The sequence below is a fragment of the Caretta caretta genome, chromosome 5 (assembly GCF_965140235.1).
Source record: "Caretta caretta isolate rCarCar2 chromosome 5, rCarCar1.hap1, whole genome shotgun sequence".
In the NCBI taxonomy this organism is placed as follows: domain Eukaryota; kingdom Metazoa; phylum Chordata; order Testudines; family Cheloniidae; genus Caretta; species Caretta caretta.
Window position 1 is genome coordinate 104,747,772 of NC_134210.1, and position 12,925 is coordinate 104,760,696.

The 12,925-nt window shown below is 40.3% G+C and overlaps 1 protein-coding gene across 2 annotated transcripts in view; it reads right to left on the bottom strand.

Annotated features, from left to right (window-relative positions):
• BRD10 (bromodomain containing 10) overlaps window positions 1–12,925 on the bottom strand; it is a 114,347-nt gene that overhangs the window by 21,977 nt on the left and 79,445 nt on the right. For both annotated transcript variants that reach the window (XM_048850922.2, XM_048850921.2), the window contains one exon: window positions 9,817–9,906. In XM_048850922.2, coding sequence (XP_048706879.1) covers window positions 9,817–9,906 — 90 coding nt within the window. The remainder of the gene's footprint in view (window positions 1–9,816; window positions 9,907–12,925) is intronic.

Sequence of the window (12,925 nt, forward strand, 5' to 3'; positions counted from 1 at the left end):
TTCTTACCTTAAAAAGAAAAGGAGTACTTGTGGCACCTTAGAGACTAACGAATTTATTTGAGCATGAGCTTTCGTGAGCTACAGCTCAGCTGTAGCTCACGAAAGCTCATGCTCAAATAAATTCGTTAGTCTCTAAGGTGCCACAAGTACTCCTTTTCTTTTTGCGAATACAGACTAACACGGCTGTTCCTCTGAAACCTTCTTACCTTAGTTATGGGCAAAATCCTACAACAATTCTTACTCAGTCCCACTGGCTTCAACAGGCTTTCTGAGTGACTAAAAATGCAGGATTTGACCTTATGGGGGCATTCAAAATATAAAACACAGGTGCTTCCATTTTAGTTAACAAGAAAAGTGGCTGCATGTCAATGACATGCATTTTAATGTCTGCAACATAATTTCCAAATAAAAATTATGTATAAAATATGTGGCTTTAGTTGTGATCTGAGGAACAGAACTGGAAACAAACAAAAATCTGTGAACGGTCTTTCATATTCAGAAAGAAGAACTTCTAAAAAACTCATTGCACATCTCTGCATTAATTATATAGTTAAGAATTTATTCTGTGGCTATGGAATTGGCAGGGAAATGATCAGACTTCAGCTCAATATGCTTCTTTAAAAATATCTGGTTGGGACTTCAAGACGTGCAGGGAGAGCCAAGAAAACCAAGCTGTTCCTACAAGTGAGGCCTCAGCCTTTCAGTGGCTGTCTACTAATATTTTCTCTTAAAGGAAATACTGTTAATAAGACTTAATTTCTAATACAAAATAAGTAATAATTTGTTTCTCTTAGCTCTCATGTGCTCTCTTAGCAGGCAAATGTACCAGACTACAATAAAAAACTTCTGTAGATCCTCACATAATGGTTAACTGTTTTTTTCCTCATCAGTGGCACACCCCAATTTTACCTGGTTAGTTACAACAACGTTCTCCACATAACAGAATCCTGAGAAGAGTACAACTACCAACAAAGTGATTGCTGGACTGTCTGGAACAACCAAACCTCAACAGTGGTCTCCTCAGTGAAGATAGCGCTATACATCCAGAGGTTCTCAAACTTCATTGCACTATGACCCACTTTTGATAACAAAATTACTACATGACCCCAGGAGGGGTGACCGAAGCCTGAGTCTGCCTGAGCCCCGCCATCCCAGGCCAGTGGGGGGAGGAGGGGAAGAGTCAAAGCCTAAGCTACACTGTGGGGGAGCAACACCCAAGCCCCATCACCGAGGGCTGGGAGGTGTGGGGGGAAAAGCCCAAAGGCTTCAACCCCAGCTGGGGGGCCTGTAACCTGAGCCCTGCCACCCAGTGCTGAAGTTCTCGGGCTTTGGCCCCAGGAGGTGGGACTCAGGCTTTGGCTTTGGTCTCAGGACCCAGCAAGTCTAACACCAGCCATGGCGACCCCATTAAATTAGGGTTGCGACCTACTTTGGGGTCCCAACCCACAGTTTGAGAACAGCTGCATTAGACCTTTGCTATACTAAATCCTTAAACAACTACTGCCAATTATGTTTTATCATGAAAGATCAACAAGCTAATACACTTTCAGAATCATGCAAAATATAACTGATTACATCAGCACTTTTCTTTCAGAAATTGGTCTTAAAAAACAGTATCAATGAAAATAAAGAAATCTTGTTTCTGTTTTCATAATACTGAGGCATCACAAAATGAAAGCAAATTAGCGATAAGACTTCTAGCTGCTGATAATGTATGTCTTCATTTTGTGGTTTAGTCTTTATTACAATATGCCTAATCAGAGAGATATTGTCAGCCCATTCAGCCAAGTGTTCTACTTTCCCTTACGGAAACAAAAATTATCATTTCATTAGCTAATTTACAGCATCTTATTTTTTAAAGAAAATTTGGAAAAGCTGAATTCAAAAATAGCAGACATTTTTTCTACTCTCAGTATGAGCTCTGTAAATTTTATAAGCCAGTGGCTCTCAACCTTTCCAGACTCCTGTATCCCTTTCAGAAATCTGATTTGTCTTGCATACCCCCAAGTTTCTTACAAAATCAAACACCAAAATACAAAAAAGTGTCACAACACACTATCACCGAAAAATTGCTTTCTTTCTCATTTTTACCATATAATCCTAAAATAAATCAATTGGAATATAAATATTGCACTTACATTTCTGTGTAGTATATAGAGCAGTATAAACAAGTCATTGTCTATATGAAATTTTAGTTTGTATTGACTTTGCTAGTGCTTTTTATGTAGCTTGCTGTAAAACTAGGCAAATATCTAGCTGAGCTGATGTACCCCCGGAAGATCTCTATACATCACTGGTTGAGAACCACTGTTATAAACTAACCTGAGACTGTAAGATTCTTCAACACTGGACTAGTCATTTGTTGCTCTCTGTCAAAAGAAGCTCCTGGTTTTTACCAACATTCATTCTCTTAACACATTACAACATGTACTATATGTCATCTCTTGAAGCTTTACAGGGTTTTCCTTTATAGATACTAACAAACCTGTTAAATTCCCTTCCAGTAGTTGAATCTTCCACCCTCTTAACTGCTGATAACCAAACATTTCCCTACCTCTTTTCATGCCAATATTTTAAAGAAAAGTTAGATATTTAATTATAACTACTGCTGATGTTTGGATATGTTGCCTTAACTACTTTTGAAGATTAATATATACCTTCAGATATATAAGGCACTTTAGAACAGGGGTGGGCAAACTATGGCCCATGGGCCATATCCAGCCCTTCAGATGTTTTAATCCAGCCCTCAAGCTCCCGTTGGTGAGTGGGGTTGGGGGCTTGCCCTGCTCTGGCACTCCAGTCAGGGTGCAGGGTTGGGGGCTTGCCCCACTCTGTGTGTGCCGTGGCTCCGCACAGCTCCCAGAAGCAGCGGCATGTCCCTTCTCCGGCTCCTACACATAGGGGCAGCCAGGGGTCTCTGCACTCTGCCCCTGCCCCAAGCACTGCCCCCTCAGCTCCCAATGGCTGGGAACCATGGCCAGTGGGAGCTGTAGCAGTGGCACCTGCATACGGGGCAGTGTGCAGATCTGCCTGGCTGTGATTCCACATAGGAGCCGGAGAGGGGACATGCTGCTGCTTCCGGGAGCTGCTTGAGGTAAGCGCCACCTGGAGCCTGCCCTCTGACTCCCTTCCATACCCCAACCCCCTGCTCCAGCCTGATCCCCCTCCTGCCCTCCTAACCCCTTGATCCTAGCCCAGAGCACCCTTCTGCACCCCTAACCCCACCCCAAAGCCCACACCCCCAGCCGGAGCCCCTCACCTCCCTCCCTGCACCCCAACCCTCTGTCCTAGCCCAGAGTCCCCTCCCGCACCCTGAACTCCTCATTTCTGACCCCACCCCAGAGCCTGCATCCCCTCTCACACCCAACCCCAATTTCATGAGCATTCATGGCCCGCCATACAATTTCCATACTCACATGTGGCCCTTGGGCCAAAAAGTTTGCCCAGTTTGTTTGTTTCAAGGGTGTGATAATTTTTACAGTTTTTTTTATTCTAATGGAAAGTGAGTTGCATGTATAAATCCCTGTACATTAAGAGGAAAATATATCCCTTACTCTCCACCACAATGTAACCCAAAAGCAAGCCCAGATTTTGCCCTTTGTGGTTCTACTTTGTTAGTAGATCATCTTAATTTTCAGTTTGTTACAGCCTGCTATTTTTAAGAGGGATAAAAGTCCATTCACCTTTCCAACTATTTACTTTTCCATATTTATCTCAGGCAATAGCTTTACCTATCTTTTAAGTTTCACAAATGATATAGAAGAAAATTAAGAAATATAACAGGCAACTCCTTATGACAGTGGTTCTCAAAGTATTATGCACGTATCACTGGCAACATGTACCACAATCAATAGGTTTATCAAAACAAGAACCTGCTATAACTACATTGACCAAATATTATGGAGGTGGTACTCAAAGAACAACTGTGTTTCATAGGTTATAAATGTTATGACCTAACATGTAATACACAGCTCACAAAAGTAAATCAAAGAGAATGAAACTAAGAAGCAACTGAATGACAACAAAAGTATTCTGACCGCACATTCATAAAAAACAAGCAACAATTGGGTTTCCATGTCTGCTGAATGAGAAGACTCCATAGGATTCCTTAGTTTATCAGTTAGGGTGCTTCAGTAAATTCACTAAAATTTTGGTAGGACCCCAATCAATTATTTAGGATTCCAAGAATTTCAGCAAGCAAGATGTAGCAAGTCGGTTACAAAACGGAATGTTTTCCCCTCTGTAAAATTTGGTTACTTAAATGGTCCATGTATAACTGTGATAATACATGGTCTGGTGCTGGAATCAGAGAGGTAGGAAACCCAGTGGTTCTGCTTTTCCCAGTCCTCTCTTCTGGACAGAAACTAGTTACTGTAAATGGACCCGAATCCTGAACACCACATGCTTTACATTAACTGACTAAAATAAAATCACAAAATCTACATCAGTCATGTCTGCCCTTTTCATCCTGAGGGACAAACATAGTTTCTGAAAGCTCAAGGGGGCAAAATCAATATTTTGAGGCAGGTTCTCTGCCCTATTCTACTCCCTTTATACCACTCAGGCAAAGAAAGTGAGGAGAAACCACCCACTAGCCTCAACCTGGAGATTCCCCTGGAACTACAGCTAGTATAGCCAGCTCCTGTGCCTCCCTTTTTACATCCCCTGGCACAAACCGTGTGTTGGAAGTGAGAAGAGGAAATGGGTGGAGTGCACTGTGCTCTGGCTATCCCTAGCTGATGTATGGTCCCTCCTATAAGATACTGCCAGCTAGCATGAGTCAAAAGCAGCCTCAGGATGCACCAACCTGGGCTGGGGCAGAGAATTAGGGAGCTGTAACTGGTTTATAGTTTTCAGCTTCTCCTCTTTTTACCCTCTCTGGGGCTGCCCTGGCCTATGTGGGGAAGGGGAGCCAGCATCCTTTGCTAGCTACTCCCCGAGGCTCAAGCTGATTTGTTCAAGTTCCTTTTCCTGCATCTCTCTGACTCCCACAGCCCAGCAAGAAAGCAAGCAATGGATTAGCCAGATATATTCCCTGCAATGCAACAGGTAAGCTAGTAGGGGAGCTGCTGACCAGCTGCATCAGGGAAAGGACAGCAGCTGCTCAGGGAGCACCTAGCTCACATCAGAGGTACTGCTGTGAAGGGCTGGGGCAGCAAGGAAAGTGGTGCGCAGCAATTTGGCAGGATGCAGCGATGGGGCTGATTCAACTCCAGTTTAAAAATGAATGGAGTAGCTTATTTGCAATTCATAATCAAATACACATTTTCTTCTTAACAGGTCATCCTCAAGGGCCACATGTTGGACACCAATGATCTATGCCATTAGGCTGCTACAAATCTAGCAGTAATCAGGAGATTGATCTTCTTCTGCACAGCTTTTCTTGATGGAAGAACATTACCCACGACTAAAGCAAAAGATATTAAATTGTACAGGGTGTCTAGGATCAAGCTGCTTGATACATCCAGACACAGAATGAGTGAAAAACTTTTTCAATAGGTCCATTGTTTTCATTATTGCAGGAGCAGCTGATAGCAACACTGATAGCTAAATTAAGGTTGCCTAACACTTTCCATTATACAAACCCATTTTCAGTTGCTTATAATTTTGTAACACTTAAAAGCATAAGGGCTGAAATTTTCCATGCCACAAGTCTAACTCAGGCTGAACTGTCCTGGAAATTTCAGATAAAATTGTTTAGCCATTTCAGAAAATGACATCTGAGTAAAATATGCTGTTTTTCCTATGTTAAAGAAATCTTACAACTGTTTAATTAAGAGGCTCTGGCACCTCCATGTTTTTGAGCAGGGACTTGAAACTTGGCAGCACAGTTACCTTAGTATCAAGGATGTGCTTATTTGCTATTCCTGTGAAAATCCACCCAAATTTGACCAAACTACAAGACTCTAAAAACTGTAGTTTGCATGTGCTCAGAAGTATGCTAGCTTAGCAACTAAATTCTCTGAAGATTTACTCTGCACTGAGCATGCTCCATTTTCCTTACAGTTCCTAAGTGCTGACAGGGGTCAGTTACTAGGAATACTGAGAGTAGGAGTACTGTCTCTCCTGTGTTCTGAATGCTCCTGTCGCTAGCACTCAAGCAGCAAGCAGAGGGAAGATGTATGAATGTATTGATGTATGTATGAAGTATGTAAATATGAAGAAAGAAGTCTGGAATGACTAAATATCAGGAATAAAAATCCCTGGCCTAGTTAGGCTCTGGCATCAATTCTGCAGTTTCTAAGAAGTTAACTTCTTCTGATAACAGTCTCTCATGAAAAAAATCTCTTAAGATGTGAGGAAGCTGGTTTTGAACTAGAGGGTGTGCTCCTCCCATCATCAGATAAACTCAATAACTCTCTGGTCTTAAGAAACATTTCCAAATCTGGCAAAAATGAGGACAGATGGTCCCTAAATGGAAGAATAAGGGTAAGGCTACCAAAGTCCTCTGGTAAATCTTCATACTAGCATTTTAGCCAGCATTACAAAAACCTGATGGCCCTGAGACCAATCAAAAAGATCGTTTATGCCTCCAATAGCCCTTATATTTTCCAGCTCACTAGCCCTAGTGATCCTTCGTAAGACTGGAATCCACCTAAGGAGGAAAAGCAACTGATGGAATTGGCCCTTCTGATACACCCTTTTCTTCCCTTCAAATAGCAGGCCTATCACCTTTGCCTGCATCTTTATTGACAGACCAGAATTTCATAGTTGTGTGCCTACAAGCAGCATTGATTACAACCAAAAGGAAGTGAATAGACAAAATCCTAATATTTACAAAAAGCAGTAACCTGCACAACTATGGACTACGCAACACGCTGTAGCAGTGACCAAGTTTTAACAGAGTAAGATAAGAAAAATCTAACTAAATTTAATACAACAACTACACAGGGAGAGAGTTATATTACATGACAGAACAGATTAGTGTAGAGAAACTGAGGGATGACTTGTGGGTAGGAGATTTTATACACTGTTTTAAAACAATGGGTTTGAGGGACATACATCCTCCCCCCAGCAATGTTTCACTGTGGCAGGTAAAAAAACTCCTACAGAGGGGATCAGCAGGGGGAATGTCATGAAGGAGAGAGAAATTCCAGTTGCTTCAAAGGGGTCATAACTCCAAAAAAAGGCCTCTGATAATTCAGCTTCTTCCAATGATCCTGCAAGAAGAGTTTCAGTGTCACTCTTTGGACTGCCATACAGAGAGGGGCAAAAACAAAACAGGCCTCAAGAAGAGTACAGCTCAGCCCAAGACCATCAGATATAAAAAGCTACTGAACTTTTTTTGGGCAACAAATTAAAAGAGTTTGGTTTAAACTATCAAGATGTGATAACACGCAATATAACATAGGAACTGACATACCATATCAGACAATGGTTCAGCTAGTGCAGTGTGCGGTCTCTGAGAGAACTAGATGTTTCAGAGGAAGTTGCAAGAAACCTCATGGCAAACACTTATGGAATTGCCTCCCAAAAAGGGAATGTTATTCTTAGGGTTTATCCACAGGAAGACTTAGTGGCACTAGCCTGCCATGCAATAACTGGCTCTGTAGATTCTGCTACTGCATATTAGAAGTCCAATAGTACACTTTGAGCTACGCACTACATAACTTTTAGTGCATGGTAGCAGGGTCACAAGGCCAGTTAGTGCATAGCAGGCCAGTGTGCTGTCGATTTACACTCCAGCTTGCCACTCACTAAATTTCCATGTGGATAATCCCTTAACTTCTGTCAGACAGAGACTGGCCCATTCCCTGAAGAATTAAAATTTATATCAATTCTATTTTTTAAATTCCTTATCTAATTTAACTGTGGATGTTACAACTGTGCCGGTCTTATTAGCAACATAAATCTATTTGACGCCTCCTAAACTCTTAGTTGCAATGACATCTCCTGGCAATAAACTCTACAGGTTAATCATGTGTTGTAAAGAATTACTTCCTTTTATCAGTTTTAAATTTGTTGCCTTATGATTTCACTGAATATCTTTTTGTTCTCGCATAATGAAAAAGAGTAAACAGAGCATATGATTTACCTTTTCTATCACATTATTTTGTATCATTTCCGCTATTGTTTATTAATTCCCCGTTTAGTAATCTCCTCTTTAAATGAAACTAAATGCAGTCCCAGTCTTTTCATGTTCTTAAATTTTTATTGTTATTTTTATGTAACATTTACATTGCTGTAGTCCCTAGAGACCAACCGGATCAGGTCCTCATTATGGCAGACCTTTACAAACATATGGAATGTGATGGTCCCTCCCTCAGAAAGCTTTACATGGAAGTCTTTTCCTGACTCTGTGCATTATTTGTATCGGTACTCCCCAGGATTTATGCTATATTCTTTTAGAGACAGGGCGACCAGAACCGAGCACAGCATATATAAAGGCATTGTTACATTTCAGCTTAATGAGCAATTATGAAAAATTTAGATATTTACATACTCTTCTAAAAGCCTTGCTGTTATTAGATAATCCATTATAGGAGGAACATCAGCAGAATACACATATAGCTATTAATCTGTACTGCCATACATAGATATTACTTCTATATTACTAATCTCTGCCATTCTGGTAAACCTCTCTCGCATTATTAGTCTTGAAACCAAGCTGCAGTCTTGCAGCTGCAAAATAATTTCAAATGGGGTCCATAACTCAGCTTTGAGTGTTGTTCTAGGCATCATTCTGAGTTTTTAAAGTAAAGTCTCTATTTTTCATAGTCCAGGTTAACATTTAATACCTCTTCCATTTCTCTAAACCTACCAAATCCACTTTTTTTCTTTTTTTTGCAAATAGAACATTTGTTGTATCAATAACCTAAGGGGACCTGAACATATGTCTTCAAGCACCTAAAGCAATATAAGCTGAATAGCCTAATTTTCCTTCTAAAATACAGAGACAAAGTCATTTAAAATTGTTAGGCATTTCCGTGGCATTTTTAAGAACTCTATCGATCACAGTTGCCATAGATGAAACTTTTATCAAGAGGCGGAAAGGAGAACAGAGATCAATAGTAGAAGGGGTTTGAGCCAGAGAGTCAAGAAAACAAATGGGTTCCACCACTTATGCTTTTAAAAACATTCATCTTGGTGGGAGACTCTCCCTCTTTGCCACCGCACCCAATATCTGCTGGATTCTTTGGTCCAATGGGTCTGATTTTGGCTTCTTGGCAACAGCGTCTTGGGTTATGTGGCCCAGTGTCTGCTAGGTATGAATCTGTCCCTCAATCCCCACTCCAAGGCCAGATGGAATGATCGTAATGCGTTGCCTCCCGTGAATGAACACTTCAGCAGCTGACTATAAATACAAAAGTCAGGCTAAGCTGAATCTGACTACACATTTGTGGAAGGGGAGGAGTCAGACATCAGCATAGACATTATGTGGCTACATCACAGGGCCCTGAGTAACCATGTGTGTGGCTGGAAATCTAAGCATGACCACAAATATGTGAGGATTCCATACACTGAATTAGTATCAGAATGTGGCCCCAAGAAAAGGTGCTCACAGAATAAGTATAAATAAACCTACTCTGTCTAAGGTACTATTGCCCTGCCCGAAGCTTTACTGAATCAAAACCATGAAAAAATGCTTAGACTGCTATATACTTATTAATTTCACTGATTCTTGACAGTAATTGTGAACTGAACACTAATATAAAGATATGATGGAAATAAAAAATAAAATCTTTCTAGCTAGTTAACTCTAGAGGCTTCCATACAGCTACTCATAAGACATAAATTCTAACAATTGACAGGCTCCAGAAAATAACTGGAACAATTTTATACCCATACAAAAGAAAGTTTTTGAACATCACATACCGATTTCTTTCTAATGTTCTCCAGATCTTTGAGTTCATTCTCGATTTTTGTGATTAATTCCCTGAGTTCATCAAGATTAGTGCAAATAAGCTAAAAACAAACAAACAAACAAACAAAAAAAGACTTGGTAATGCATCATTTAAAAACACACACTGAAGTTAAAAAAAAATTCATCTAAAAACACATTTTAATGCTTAAGTTTACCACTTGATCTTTTCTTTACTTCTGCAATTAATATATAACAAACAAGGAAAAAATCCCCATAACTTTTAGAGAAAAATCTTATTAGACAGACATCAGTCTTCAAGCTTACATAAAGATGGAGCAGCTGAAATTTTGATACCGCTGGCTGCGTCTCCATATGTTCTTACGTAATTTACACTTCCCCGCTTGTAAATGCCTGCGTCAGAGTCCAGGTACTTTCTAAAAGACAAACTTGCAGTGCAGAATGACACAGACCAGGAAACTTGCCCTAGTTTTAACTGTGCCTCTGAATACCTTTACGCATGCTCCGAACGATTCCATAGCACTGAGCTGCAATTGAGCTAGTAAGGTCATTACACCTTATTTTTGTTTGTTTATACAAAGTACCAGTAAATAAGTGTAACTATCATTTAAAATAGAAAGTCAACAAAAGACAATGGGCCAAATTCAGCCTTGGTATAAGGAAGTACAATTTCACTGATTTTAATTGAGTTGCACATGTTTACACCATACACCCATGAAAGGTAATCCAAAAAACACAGCTGTTTTCACAAAGTAACATGATTTGAACAAAAATAAGGCACGCAATATAACGTAACCCAATATAATGTATACATTCCTGTTACTAATTTCTTCAACAGATGGCTTGTTTTCTTAATATTTCCTTTCAGACTCTGGCTGTTAATTTCCTGATTAACTGAGCTTGTCTACATTAAAGAGGCTGTGCCGCTGCAACGGCGCTGCTGAAGTGGCTCTGTAGATACCACCGACACCAATGGGAGGGATTCTCCCACTGGCATAGGGAACCCGCCTCCCCAAGAGGCAGTAGCTTGCGCTGTCTACATGGGGATTTAGGTAGGTTTAACTATGCTGCTAATTAGCGTGGATTATTCACACCCTAATGTAGTTAAACCAACCTAATTTTCTAGTGTAGACCAGGCCTATGAGCACAAACATAATGTGAGCAACTAGCAGAAGAATTCTGGTTTACTAACATTTATGTCAACAATAGGCTTTTAATCTAGAAACCATAAAACTATAATTTTTTTATTCATATAATTGAATTTTAAGAATTCTAGGTCTTGGTGGAGGGGGTGTGTGGGTAAGATATCAGCTGACAACAACTTTTTTCCAGAGGCTATAACCCTGCACGGTTGGTCACTGGATTTAAAATATCAAAATAAGTGATACCAAAAAACATTCAAGTCTGTCTTCAAAATGTTCACTAATGATTACAAACATAATTAAATCTTTTAACAACAGAACACAAAATAAAAAATGACAGAATACAATTACTAATATTTATGGCAAAATCATCAAATTATTCTAATGCACTCTGATTTCAGTTGTTTTAACCCAGGAAATTCTACAATGGAAACAAGTTAAAATAAAATTTATGTACACTGATTTGACAATTTTAGGCTCCAAGTGTCCCTATGCCTACCTTCTCCAATACAATTTTTTGTTGTTGTTTCTGATACTTCCCTTCTCCAATTCTATTTTTTTAAAATAGCCTTGTTAATAAAATACAGCATAGACTCTTTTGTCAAGATACCGAGGTTTAAAAGACAGCTAATGCATACAGGCAATAATTACTTTCCATAACATTTTACTGAAAAAAGAGAATTTTTATACACACTTCAGTGGGTCTTTTTAAGAAAAAAAAATGGGGGTGGGGGGGTGAGAAAACCTGTATTTGTGCTAGAAATGGCCCACCTTGATTATCATGCACATTGTAGGGAGAGTGGTCGCTTTGGATGAGCTATTACCAGCAGGAGAGTGAGTTTGTGTGTGTGGTTTTTGGAGGGGGGTGGGGGGGTGAGAAAACCTGGATTTGTGCTGGAAATGGTCCACCTTGATTATCATACACATTTTAAAGAGAGTGGGCACTTTGGATGGGCTATTACCAGCAGGAGAGTGAGTTTGTGTGTGGTGGGGGGGGGGGGGGGGCGGAGGGTGAGAAAACCTGGATTTGTGCTGGAAATGGCCCAACCTGATGATCACTTTAGAAAAGCTATTACCAGCAGGAGAGTGGGGTGGGAGGAGGTATTGTTTCATGGTCTCTGTGTATATAATGTCTTCTGCAGTTTCCACAGTATGCATCCGATGAAGTGAGCTGTAGCTCACGAAAGCTCATGCTCAAATAAATTGGTTAGTCTCTAAGGTGCCACAAGTACTCCTTTTCTTTTTAAGAAAGTGGAGTAACTCTAACTTTATTAAACAAAGTAGAAATGAAAGAATAAGTGAGCAAATGATCAAGCTATCTTAGGATTTTTCAAAGTATTCCTTTTTTACTGCAAAAACAAAAAGTATATGTTTGCACAATCTGCTCTTCAGGTAGCTAGCAGCATGAACTATTCTTAAGTTGCCCAACTCTTCCCATTATAAAAATATTTTCAGTTGCTTATAACTTGGCCAAAACTTGAACCATTTGGGCTGAAGTTTCCAATGCCAGGTTTCTGCCTCAGGCTGATGATTTTTTTTTAAGTTTCAGCAAAAAGGGTCCAACCACTTCCACAAATGAAAATAGGGAAAATACATTGTTTGGCCCATGCTGAACAAATTAACACAACTGTTTTGTATAAAACTCTAGCACCTCCATGGTTGGGAGCAACAGCTTGAAATTTGGCAAGGAGATTACTTGGAGGAAGATGGACTGTGAGGGAGACGGGCTAACTGGAACTCAGATCAAGAAGTTAGAACTGGGTGGGCATGGAGACTGGAAAAGTTACCCACAGTTGGAGACTGGGATTAGCTAGATGAGGACACTGGGATGAGGAGCTGTGGAGTTGAGAAAACAGACTGGAATATGATGACTGGATGAGGGGAACGGGGCAGAAAAGGTCAGGCTTAGGGAGAACAGGAGCAGAAGGGTCTGTGACTACTAGAGAGCACTCCCCTTTAG